The 12,714-nt window shown below is 44.7% G+C and overlaps 1 protein-coding gene across 3 annotated transcripts in view; it reads left to right on the top strand.

Moving 5' to 3' along the window:
- Window positions 1-12,714, top strand: part of LOC121549761 (golgin subfamily A member 6-like protein 22) — a 126,637-nt gene that overhangs the window by 46,456 nt on the left and 67,467 nt on the right. For 2 of the 3 annotated variants that reach the window (XM_041861625.2, XM_041861626.2), the window contains 9 exons: window positions 267-434; window positions 4,039-4,218; window positions 7,000-7,083; window positions 7,175-7,342; window positions 7,467-7,550; window positions 7,624-8,100; window positions 10,277-10,507; window positions 10,612-10,842; window positions 11,913-12,014. In XM_041861625.2, coding sequence (XP_041717559.1) covers window positions 267-434; window positions 4,039-4,218; window positions 7,000-7,083; window positions 7,175-7,342; window positions 7,467-7,550; window positions 7,624-8,100; window positions 10,277-10,507; window positions 10,612-10,842; window positions 11,913-12,014 — 1,725 coding nt within the window. The remainder of the gene's footprint in view (window positions 1-266; window positions 435-4,038; window positions 4,219-6,999; window positions 7,084-7,174; window positions 7,343-7,466; window positions 7,551-7,623; window positions 8,101-10,276; window positions 10,508-10,611; window positions 10,843-11,912; window positions 12,015-12,714) is intronic. The other variant, XM_041861624.2, reaches the window with a different exon arrangement.

Genomic DNA, 12,714 nt, shown 5'->3' with positions numbered 1-12,714 from the left:
GTCAGTCTGTCTAACTGTGTACTCCAGTCTACACATGCTCCCAGTCTGTCTGCTGCTGGACGCTGCTAGCCAAGTCAAATTAATTACAGGGTTACATGAGCTCTGTGTTAGATTAGCTTTGGGAGGAGGAGGCTAGACAGACAATGAACTCACACACACACACAGGTCAGGAGTGCAACCTCTGTCTGGTCTACTACTGTAGTCTGTTGGTTTGAGTGTGCGGCTAGTTAACCTCTCTGTGTGCGTGTGTGTGTGTGTGTGTGTAGGTGAATGAGCGTGGGGAGATGCTGAGACACATGAAGCAGGACCTGTCTGCTCTGAGGGCCACTCAGGACTCACTGAAGAGAACCCTCAGTATGAAGGAACAACACACACACCAGCTAACGCACGACAACACACACCTCAGAGAGACCCTGGACACGCTAAAGAACAAGGTAACACACACACACACACCTCAGAGAGACCCTGGACACGCTAAAGAACAAGGTAACACACACACCTCAGAGAGAACCTGGACACGCTAAAGAACAAGGTAACACACACACACACACCTCAGAGAGACCCTGGACACGCTAAAGAACAAGGTAACACACACACACACACCTCAGAGAGACCCTGGACACGCTAAAGAACAAGGTAACACACACACACACACACCTCAGAGAGACCCTGGACACGCTAAAGAACAAGGTAACACACACACACACACCTCAGAGAGACCCTGGACACGCTAAAGAACAAGGTAACACACACACACACACCTCAGAGAGAACCTGGACACACTAAAGAACAAGGTAACACACACACACACACCTCAGAGAGACCCTGGACACGCTAAAGAACAAGGTAACACACACACACACACCTCAGAGAGAACCTGGACACGCTAAAGAACAAGGTAACACACACACACACACCTCAGAGAGAACCTGGACACGCTAAAGAACAAGGTAACACACACACACACACCTCAGAGAGACCCTGGACACGCTAAAGAACAAGGTAACACACACACACACACCTCAGAGAGAACCTGGACACGCTAAAGAACAAGGTAACACACACACACACACCTCAGAGAGACCCTGGACACGCTAAAGAACAAGGTAACACACACACACACACACACCTCAGAGAGACCCTGGACACGCTAAAGAACAAGGTAACACACACACACACACCTCAGAGAGACCCTGGACACGCTAAAGAACAAGGTAACACACACACACACACCTCAGAGAGACCCTGGACACGCTAAAGAACAAGGTAACACACACACACACACACCTCAGAGAGAACCTGGACACGCTAAAGAACAAGGTAACACACACACACACACCTCAGAGAGAACCTGGACACGCTAAAGAACAAGGTAACACACGACAACACACACCTCAGAGAGAACCTGGACACGCTAAAGAACAAGGTAACACACGACAACACACACCTCAGAGAGACCCTGGACACGCTAAAGAACAAGGTAACACACACACACACACACCTCAGAGAGACCCTGGACACGCTAAAGAACAAGGTAACACACGACAACACACACCTCAGAGAGAACCTGGACACGCTAAAGAACAAGGTAACACACACACACACACCTCAGAGAGAACCTGGACACGCTAAAGAACAAGGTAACACACGACAACACACACCTCAGAGAGACCCTGGACACGCTAAAGAACAAGGTAACACACACACACACACACACACCTCAGAGAGAACCTGGACACGCTAAAGAACAAGGTAACACACACACACACACCTCAGAGAGAACCTGGACACGCTAAAGAACAAGGTAACACACACACACACCTCAGAGAGAACCTGGACACGCTAAAGAACAAGGTAACACACACACACACACCTCAGAGAGAACCTGGACACGCTAAAGAACAAGGTAACACACACACACACCTCAGAGAGAACCTGGACACGCTAAAGAACAAGGTAACACACACACACACCTCAGAGAGAACCTGGACACGCTAAAGAACAAGGTAACACACACACACACACCTCAGAGAGAACCTGGACACGCTAAAGAACAAGGTAACACACACACACACACCTCAGAGAGAACCTGGACACGCTAAAGAACAAGGTAACACACACACACACACCTCAGAGAGAACCTGGACACGCTAAAGAACAAGGTAACACACACACATCAGAGAGAACCTGGACACGCTAAAGAACAAGGTAACACACACACACACACCTCAGAGAGAACCTGGACACGCTAAAGAACAAGGTAACACACACACACACACACACACACTTAACCAGTGTCCCCCTTTTAAAAATCTAATCAGTAAAGGACGACAGGGAGTTCTGCTATTTTCTATCCTCTCCACTTAATCACCCTTTACCCCTCTCCTCCTCCTCTTCTCCATATTTAATCATTCTATAATTTCATCCATCTTACCTCCATTGAGGATGTGGTCCCTGTTCAAATGAAGGACCTACTTTGCTGATTTCAATATAATTTAGATATAGAGGGAATTTCTCTCTCTCCTTTCTCTCTGTATAATGGTGATACATTAATGAATGACAACATTAGATGATATGAATGATTAATGTAATTGACTTCAGGTTTTTCCTCTAAGCTCTACATGATGTATCTAGGATGTATTGTTTCACTTGCTCTACACTAATGTGGTTTTATGGTAATTTAACCCATATTCTGTGTCCACCAAATAATGCCTTGCTGCTATTACTTTAAATAAGTGACCAGTAAATGGTCATGTATAACTTGCATTGTCTCACTCAGATCTGTCTGATAACTCGCAAACACTCATGGGATAGCTAAAAAGAAGTCCGGCTACAATATGCTGTCCTAACAGCAGTGGTGTAAAGTACTTAAGTAAAAATACTTTAAAGTACTACTTAAGTAGTTTTTTGGGGTATCAGTACTTTACTATTTATATTTTTGAGAACTTTTACTTTTACTTCACTACTTTCCTAATGAAAAGAATGTACTTTTTACTCCATACATTTTCCCTGACACCCAAAAGTACAAGTTACATTTTGAATGCGTCCCATAACTTTGGTGCCTTACAACTTCATCAACAAGTTGGAAAACTAGCTATCATATGGCCATTCAAGCAAGTTTGCATAAGGCTGCTAGCTGGAGCATGGTTTGCCGTAGTAGCCAGTGCATCATAGCTACCGAGAGCGTTAGGCGGATAAACAAAATCTAGAGTTTTAGAGATTAGTTCCACATCCTAGAAGACAGATCGGTTGAGGGACGAGTTTCGCGTAGGAGTGACGTGATCTGACGTAAGACAATGGTATAACTTTATCAACATTTCCTGTTCTGATGCTCTATACCCCTCAAATTCAAATCTGGACCTGGAAGTCAGTTCCACTGCTTTTCTTAGTTGTTCCCCTCTAATCAGGGACTGATTTAGACCTGGGACACCAGGTGGGTGCAATTCATTATCAGGTAGAACAGAAAACAGGCAGGCTCCGGACCTCCAGGGTAGGATTTGAATACTCCTGCACTATACACTAGTGCACATGAGTCAAACTCATTCCATGAAGGGCCGAGTTTCTGCGGGTTTTCACTTGTACTTGATTGATGAATTAAGGTCACTAATTAGTAAGGAACTCCACTCACCTGGTTGTCTAGGTCTTAATTGAAAGGAAAAAACAAAAACTAGCAGACACTAGGCCCTCCATGGAATGAGTTTGATACCTCTGCACTAGTGTGTGGACCCTAGTGGGTCATAGTCAATTCCTACTTTAGACAAGGCTAGCTGACTAACATCATTCCATGCAGAGAGCGTAATACAGCGATCAGCTTGCAGAGGAATCCTAACCCAGCTAGAGGTCTTGGACAGGGCTTAACTACCACCAACAGAGCTCTTTATTGGGCCAGTAAAACTGTTTCCACCGGACCTCCAACACCACTACAACAGCTACTAGTCATTGCCATTGAGATTTGAAATGTTTTTAACATCCTCCTTCTCTCTTTATGTCTCTCGCTCTCTGTCTCTCTCTGTCTCTCTCTCTGTCCCCCCCCCCCAGCTCCTGGTCAGTGAGGACAGGGTGTGTACTCTGTCAGTAGAGCTGGATCAGGTGAAGATCAGTCTGGGTGAAGAGATAGATCAGTGTCAGCATCTCCAGGACCAGGTTTTACAGCAGAGTCAGGATCTGGAGCAGGCCAACCACACACTCACTGACACACGCAGGGCCGCCGGCAGGAAGGTAACGCAGAGGAGAGAAACACATGCTTTATTTCCCGCTCTCTTTTTCACCTTTGTCTTTCTCCTTTTTCCACAGAGAAATATTGTTTTTCTTATTTTCTTTCCTGAAAAAGTTTGACCTTTTTCCCTTCTTTCCTTTCTATCAGATTCCTCTCAAAGTGTGAAGCTGGAGAGGTAGTTCTCTGCCCCCCTCTCTCCCTCTCTCTCTTCCTCCCTCTCCCCTCTCTCTCGCTTCCTCCCTCTCCCCTCTCTCTCGCTTCCTCCCTCTCCCCTCTCTCTCGCTTCCTCCCTCTCCCCCCTCTCTCTCTTCCTCTCTCTCTTCCTCCCTCTCCCCCCTCTCTCTCTTCCTCCCTCTCCCCCCTCTCTCTCTTCCTCTCTCTCTTCCTCTCCTCCCTCTCTCTTCCTCCCTCTCCCCCCTCTCTCTTCCTCCATCTCCCCCCTCTTTCTCTTCCTCTTTCTCCCTCTCTTCCTCCCTCTCTCTCTTCCCCCCTCTCTCTCTCTTTCTCTCTCTCTCCCGCCGTCTCTCCCTCCCTCTCTATATAGCCAAACAGTAATAGTGACTGTGTGTGACTGTCATGTATAGATCAGTAGTGTAAACAGTGCAGACAACAGTACCTCTCAGCTAGAAGGCTCTGGTTACTGCTGCAGCACATCTGGCTCTGTTTCACTGACCAAACCTACCTCTGATCTCACGCGCGCAGGCATGCACACACACTGCTACTGTAGCTCTGCCACTGACCATTTCCTGCCCTGCGTGTGTGCGCGTGTGTGTGTGTGTGTGTGTCAGAAGAATTCTCCCCAACAATAACATTTTCTGTTCCCTAAACGTCCGAACATGAGTACAGCTGAACAAATAGACTAAACACTTTCTTCCCTTTATCAGAAACCTCATCCATCTTCCCCCCCGTCTCTCTCTCTCTTTCTCCCACCCCCCCGTCTCTCTCTCTCTCTCTCGCTCCTTTTCTAATTTTCTTGCTACAGAATTGATGTGTTTTGATAGATTCTCCCAGCTCCTTGATGATAGTAATGAGTCAGGCTTTAACCGAAGACGGGTCATGTTTCAGTGTTTTATTTGGCGCTACCAAATCATTATACACTGTAATGTCTTCAGAGAATGTTATGAACAGAATCCAACAAGAGGCTAGCTTATCTTTTTACTTTCCTTTTTCTGTCTCTACACCTTTTTCCCTCTGCTCCTCTCTCTCTCTGCCCCTCTCTCTCTCTGCCCCTCTCTCTCTCTGCCCCTCTCTCTCTGCGCCCCTCTCTCTCTCTGCGCCCCTCTCTCTCTCTCTGCCCCTCTCTCTCTCTCTGCCCCTCTCTCTCTCTGCTCCGCTCTCTCTCTGCTCCGCTCTCTCTCTGCTCCTCGCTCTCTCTCTGCTCCCCTCTCTCTCTCTGCTCCTCTCTCTCTCTCTGCTCCTCTCTCTCTGTGTCTCGGCCTGTCTTTATTTTTCTCCTCCTCCTTTTCTGGTGATCGTGTTGCTGCCCATCAGTGGGGATTCTCTGTCAGTGAGTGACAAGCTCAAAATGGTGTGTGTGGTGAGGTGGGCTGAGTATGAGACATACTAAAACACAGTGTGATCTGATTGATATAGAAATACCTTCGATATCAGAGGCCCCTCCCGGAAACCACTGGGATGCCCCCCCCACACACACACACATTGGAACGCTTCGCTCCAAAGTTTTATTTCTAGAAGTTGTCTTTGTGATTGACCCAGTTTTAGGAAGGAGAATATATTTTGACGGGATGTCTGTTTTGACACAACATCCTCTTGTGGTTATCAGTAAAGATCCTGTCTGTCACGTATTACAATGGGAATAACACACACCCACACATACATACACACAGAGCAGTTTTTATGAGACACTGTGGATTTAAGGACTTCCACATGTTTGTTCATCTTAGTCAGACTGTTTAGCTGGATAGGATTTTTTTGCTACTTATTCATTGTATTTTTTATGTACCCTTTATTTGTGTGTGTGTGTTTGTGTCTGTGTGCCACTCCATCATGTGAGAGTGTTGGTCATGAGAGGAGCCTGAAGGTCAAGGAGCCATCTTAACTTCATCAATCTGAATGACAGTTACAAACCACCTCTCAGAGAGAGGGAGAGAGAGACAGAAAGAGAGAAGGAAACAGAGAGAGAGAATGGAAGAGAGCAAAAGATAGAAGATAAGAGTGTGTTTGGTACATTGCCATAGAAGAGGCTCTGATGTGCTGTGCAGTTTGCCTTTTCGTCGGCGTGTGTTTGGCTGTAAATGGTCCTTTCACCTCAACACTGATTGGAACTAATATCTCATTAAAAAAGGCCCTTCTCTCTCTCTCTCTCACTGCAAAAGATTAAAGATCTTACTGAAAGGAGAGGATGAGAGATGACACGTGTACACACACACAATAACCCTATTCAGCATATAAAGTGGGGGATTATAGAGGAGCAGCCATAGCCAGGTAACACAAACAATAGAGAAACACAAACTACTTATATGTTTATCATCCATCAATCCATAACTATACCTACAGATACAAACACAAATTACCAACAGAAAATACCCTTTATTCATAGTATTTTAGGAGACAGAAAACACATTTGTGGTTTTGTCTTTGGAAAACCAACACACGTTGTTGATGGGATGTCATTAGTTGAAGGACCTGGTTTGATTCTGTTTGCCTCTTCATGTAATTGTATGTTTGTAAGTGGATGGAAAGCAGACTGTTGGATTATTTCAAATATGTGAAATATTGAAATGTGTTTTTATGTATGTCTGTTTGTGTTTGTGTGTCTGCAGATCCACAAGAAGGACAGCAAGCTGTATGTGTTACTGAAGGAGTTAGCAGAGGTTAGAAAGCAGTTCTCTGACTGTAAACAAGAGGTAAGTACAATAGTAATTCACACCTCAACGTAACATGCCTTTTTAAACATGAGTTATTTTAGTGCAGCTGACACCAACATGTTCTGTCCAGTTGCTCAGTAGAGAGTCTGCATTGGCAAAACAGCAGGAGGAGACGGCTCAGCTGAGATCCAAGATGGAGGACTGTTCCTGTGAATGTTCAGCTCTGAACAGGGAGAAAGAGAGACTGGAGACAGACCTCACACTTACTAACCAGAAACACCGCACCGCACAGGGAGAGGTGGGTGTGTGAGGTAGAGTGTGTACAACACCATCTCCTAAAACCCTTCCTTGTTTTGTGTGAGTCTAAAACATTTATTCTACGTGTGTGTGTGTGTGTGTGTGTGTGTGTGTGTGTGATCTAGGTGAGCAGTAGAGACCAGGTGATTCTACAGTTGAGGACAGAGCTGAGTAAAGCGGAGCAGAAGTATCAAGGAACACAGGAGGAGGTGAGAGCCTGCATTTTATATCTCTAATCGGTCTAAATGTATTTCTTCACCTCACTGTGTGTGTGTCCCTCAGCTGGCCATGCTGGAGGCTGAGGTCAGCCGTCTGAACCAGAAGGTCAAGAGTCAACAGGAAGAGGCGTGTCTTCTCAGGCAGATGGTTAGAGAGGGGGAGGGGCTTAGAGACCAGGAAGTGACGGAACGACAACAGATACAGAACGCACTCTGTATCGCACAGCAACAGGTACACACACACACACACACACACACACACACACACACACACAGTAACCCTCTCCTCTGTGTCCAGGTGAAGTCCCAGACCATGTCCATAGAGCAGCTAACATCTGATCTGGACTCAATGAAACAGAACCACAGAGCTGACACAGAGCGCTGGAGCCACAGGCACTTCCTGCTCAACAGCCAATTAGAGCAGGCCTCCTCTGAGCTCAGCCAATCCCAGGCCAAGGTCAGAGAGCACGGGTCAGAGGTCACAGAGCTGAGGGGAAAGCTCCAACTGGCAGAGGAGGGATACCAGGAGGCTCTGGAGAAGGTGGGGAGTATGTTGGGGGGTGAGAAGGGGGGGTATCTGATTTAAACCAGAAAACTGATACAATTTACATCTGCATTTACTGTATAACCGATCAACTAAATGTGTTTGACATCATTAGCACACCAAACAACAATAGTCACCTTGTGGTAAGAACGTCACTCATTCTCTCATCACAGTCAAAGCAGGATGAAGTGCATAGTTGAGGTGAAGAGAGTTAAAGCATTAGGAAAAATAGCATGTAATTATGGACACAAACAGACCCGACCGTTCAAAAGGACACAATCAGTTCTACAAGCAGGTCTGAAAGGTCACTGATGTGTTGATCTAATGAGAGGAGTTTGCCTCTGAAGCACAAGCTCCTGATTATGGCCACAACAATATCACATCACTTCTATTACCCTCATTATATGTTGCTTATCAAACCGCTATGTTCTTAGACTTCAATAAAAACATTAAAAAATAGAATGGTTTGAATCAGGGATGGGCAACTTTGATGGGGGTGTGGGCCTCAAAAAATCTGAACTCCTCATGAGGTGCCGCAGTGGCTCGCGGGTCTGTGTACCCACATCCATACCCACACATGCAGTTAGAGCCGGCCCTAGCCTTTTGGGGGCCCTAAACGAAACCGTGTTGTGTCGATGGGGACTCCCGGTCAGTAATTCAACCATAATAACAAGTTTAGATAGTCTAGCGGCCAGCTAATTTACCAATCTAGAAATGTTAGCTGACATAGGCTAATTGAGTGACTATCAGCATAACAAGAGAAAAACTGCTGATGCACAAACAAATGTCAAAATTGCACCTTGTGTATTTTTACTATTCTAACTTGCAACAGTAAGTTGAGATCCTGACTGAGTTGGGAATTGATCCGAAGGCCTGCAAAAGGGGTGCCAGTTGCACATCTCTGGTTTAAATGAATTAGGTGTGTGTGTGTGAGTGAGTACAGTATGTGTGTGTAATGCACCACTGATGCCTTGGCCAGAGGGATGGTGGTGTGTTCTTTTAGAGCAGTATGATGTTGTGTGATTGTGTTTGACTCACAATGGGAACGACACGCTTCTTCACACTCCATTACAAATAACTAGACAGAGGGGAGGGAGACAGAGAGGAGGGTTTGCGGGACGTTCACACACACACACACACACACGCACACACACACACATTGGAAAATTCAGTCAAATAAGTCCACAGTTTCAGAAAGTGGAACCACATTAAGCAGTTTTTTGTTGTTGTTGTTGTTTTTACATTTGAATAGAGTGAATAACACATTGCTTAATGCGGTTCCACTTTCTGAAACTGTGGACTTATTTGACAGAATTTCTCTGAAAAGCCTGTTATAAAATGGTACATTTCTTCTCTCTCTCTCTCTCTCTTTCCCAGCCATAGAGCTGCAGTGCTGCGGAGCTGGTATTAACATGTGTTAATCTCCAGTTAAACCAGCTGAGAGGACTCAGGTGAACCAGTGACTCTAACTGGTCTGCCTGCTGTCAGTACTGAGGCAGTTAACCGACCGGCTGATCTGTATTAGGAATTAATCTAGTTTTGTCAAATTTTAACTCTGAACCTTAACAGTTAGCTGGATTAATGAAGTTAGTCAAGTTTAACACTGATCTCAAAGGTGGGCTGGGTCTGAGTTTAACACAAGGATTAGTCAGATTTCACTTCCTGGATTCATCTGAGTATTAGAATAAGAAAGCTATGACAATTTGACCAGACTAAGAAGGATAGGACAATGATTCTCTAGGAGCTGAATCAACCACCAGTTCCACTCTCTACTGCTATTACACACTTGTTTTTAGTGATCAACACCAAACTGGACAGGAAAAGAATTACACCCAACACCAAACAATAATCATGTTCAATGAGAGAAGTATGAAGACATTGATTCTAGAAAGGAAAGTTCAGCTCCTGTGTCCTGATCAGTGTTCTTCTGGTGCTAATGGTTTACAGGACCTATCTGTAGAGAAGGACCCATTAACTCCCACCTCAGATACCATTGATGGCCCTTATGTAAACTAGGAGTGTACAGTATTACTGGTTCTGTTTGTTAGTGACCGAAAGAGTGTGTGTGTGTGTGTGTGCGCGTTCACATTGTGACTCATGATATAGTTTTTTTTGCCTTTTTATCTTTGTCTATCATATCCAATGTGATGTTTTTGTATTGCTGTGGATGTAGGTTGAAGAGGCTGAAGGGTTGGTTAACACACGAGACACTGAGACAGAGCTCCTGAGACAACAACTGAAGGACCTCGAGGAGGACCTTCGTGAAACCACGTCCATGGCTCAGGGCCAGGAGGAGAAGGCAGCCATCTTTAAACAGAAGTACTGCGTTGCCATGGAGAAGGTGCAGCAGCTCCAGGGACACATAGAGTGTGTGGAGGAGGAGCTTAGATACACACAACAACAGGTTACACACCTCTGCAGTTTCTAGCATTCGACCACTCACTTTCAAAGTGCAAGTTTTACTCCAATGACCAATGTCAACCTGTACTATGTGGTTTTGATTGACAGCTGACTGAATCTAAGGCAGCGGTGGGCGAGGTTAAGGCGGAGCTTACAGAGCTGGAAGGGTGTTACCAAGAAAAACTTGGCCAATGGGAGCGCTCGGAGGAGGCCCTGGACCAACTGACTGATGAGCTGCAGGCCAATCAGATGGCTGTGACGGAGGGGCGGGAGAGAGTGGAACAGTGTGAAGGAACCATACACTGTCTACAGCAAGAAATGGACACACAGAAAACTCAGGTCTGTCAATGTTATGGTTGACAGTAGACCTATATGGAGAGTGGAAAGGAATAAATATCTACTGTATGTAGGTATATTATCCCCATATGTATTTCATACTACATATTTATTACATTTTTCCTTTTCCAGTACATTATTTCCCCTTCTACATTATGTGGACTTTTTTGCCTTGCAATGTCCAATATCCTAACCTGAAGTAAGGAAAATGCTAGCTACAATAATACATATGCCTAGTTCCATATTTCTTTTAATTTGTAAGTCTCTTTTAGGACATTGTCTGTGCAGTATGTCAAGTTAAATAAAAGTAATCTGAGTGACCTTTTTCATAATTGTAGCAACTATAATGATCATTCTGTTCATGAGTTATGGGTGCAAGTTCAGTGAAATTATATTATATTGAAATGATATTGATAGCAATCCTGAGTAAAACAGAAATGACAGTGGAGGACTGTGTGTGTGTGTGTGTGTGTGTGTTTTCTGGTGTGTGCGTGTGTCACTGTAGCTTTGCCTCTGTTTGAGGATATTTACCGAGTCTGTCTACAAATGAATAATCTTTATTACGGGGAAATTTAATTTGGTTCAACTCAGCCGACAAGGTCAACACGGCGGAATGTCATTCTAATCAAATTGAATTGAATCTGTGCGTTATAAAAGAGTTAGCTGTTTGAAGAATGTCTGTACTTTATTACATTGTGTAATGAGTTAGATGTGAGTGGGTTCTGTTGAGGAGAGGATCTCTCTGTAGTTGGTGTTTCAGTAATTCTCTACCTTGAGTCTCGCTGCACTCCCGTCTGGCTGTCTGTCCCAGTCGCTGTCTGTCCGAGTCGCTGTCTGAGTCTCTGTCTGTCTGTAATGCTTTCTATCGGTCTGAGCCACTGTCTGTCAGTCTGAGTCACTGTCTGTCTGTATCTCTCTGAGTCGCTGTCTGTCGGCCTACATGTCTGCCTGTCTGTCAATCGAGTATCTTTCTGTGATAGACAAAAGCTACAGCATGGCGTTGAGAAAAGGTAAGTTGAGGTGTAGCTCCAGGTCATGTCCATTAGTAACAGACTGTCCTCCTCTCCCCACAGATACTAGAGTATGAGAGTTCTCTGAAGTCCTACCAGCAGAACCACTCCTACTCTGATGAGCAGTATTGTGCCTTACAGAGACAGAGACTACAACTGCAGAAGGTAGTAGCCTACATGAATAAAAACATTTGGCAGCACCCCCCACCCGACCACACACACACACACACACACACACACACACACACACACACAAAGAATTAGCAGGAAATATGAGCAACTGATGAGCATGGACAGCCTCACAAGTTTGACCAAATGATCTTATATATTTCAGTCTAATACTGCTATTTACTTACGTTTGTAGCTCTTTGTAAGTAGTTAAGCCTCACTGTCCTCTCCAAGTTTAGCTGTAATTTAGCCCGAAAGGATTTGAGAAATATGATTGGTTGACGATAGGCATATGACATTGGTCTACCTCTCGTCTTGCGCTGCGCAGAATATCAGAGATGGGAGAAGTGTTTAATATCACCGGTACAACATCCTTATGATATATACTGTGTGTGTGTGTGTGTGTGTGTATATATATATAATTAGTGCATTCGGAAAGTATTCAGACCCCTTCCGTTTTTCCCAAAAAAAAATACGTTACAGCCTTATTCTAAAATGGATTAAATTAAAAAAAATCCTCATCAATCTACACACAATACCCCATAATGACAAAGCGAAAAGAGTAAAAAAAAAAAATGGAAATATCTTATTTACATAAGTATTCAGACTCTTTGCTATGAGACTCCAAATTAAGCTCAGGTGCATCCTGTTTCTATTGATCATCCTTGAGATGTTTCTACAACTTGATTGGAGTCCA

Source organism: Coregonus clupeaformis, chromosome 34, assembly GCF_020615455.1.
Source record: "Coregonus clupeaformis isolate EN_2021a chromosome 34, ASM2061545v1, whole genome shotgun sequence".
Lineage (NCBI taxonomy): Eukaryota > Metazoa > Chordata > Actinopteri > Salmoniformes > Salmonidae > Coregonus > Coregonus clupeaformis.
The sequence above is the reverse complement of the archived record's forward strand: the minus strand, read 5'-3'. Positions and strand labels throughout refer to the sequence as shown.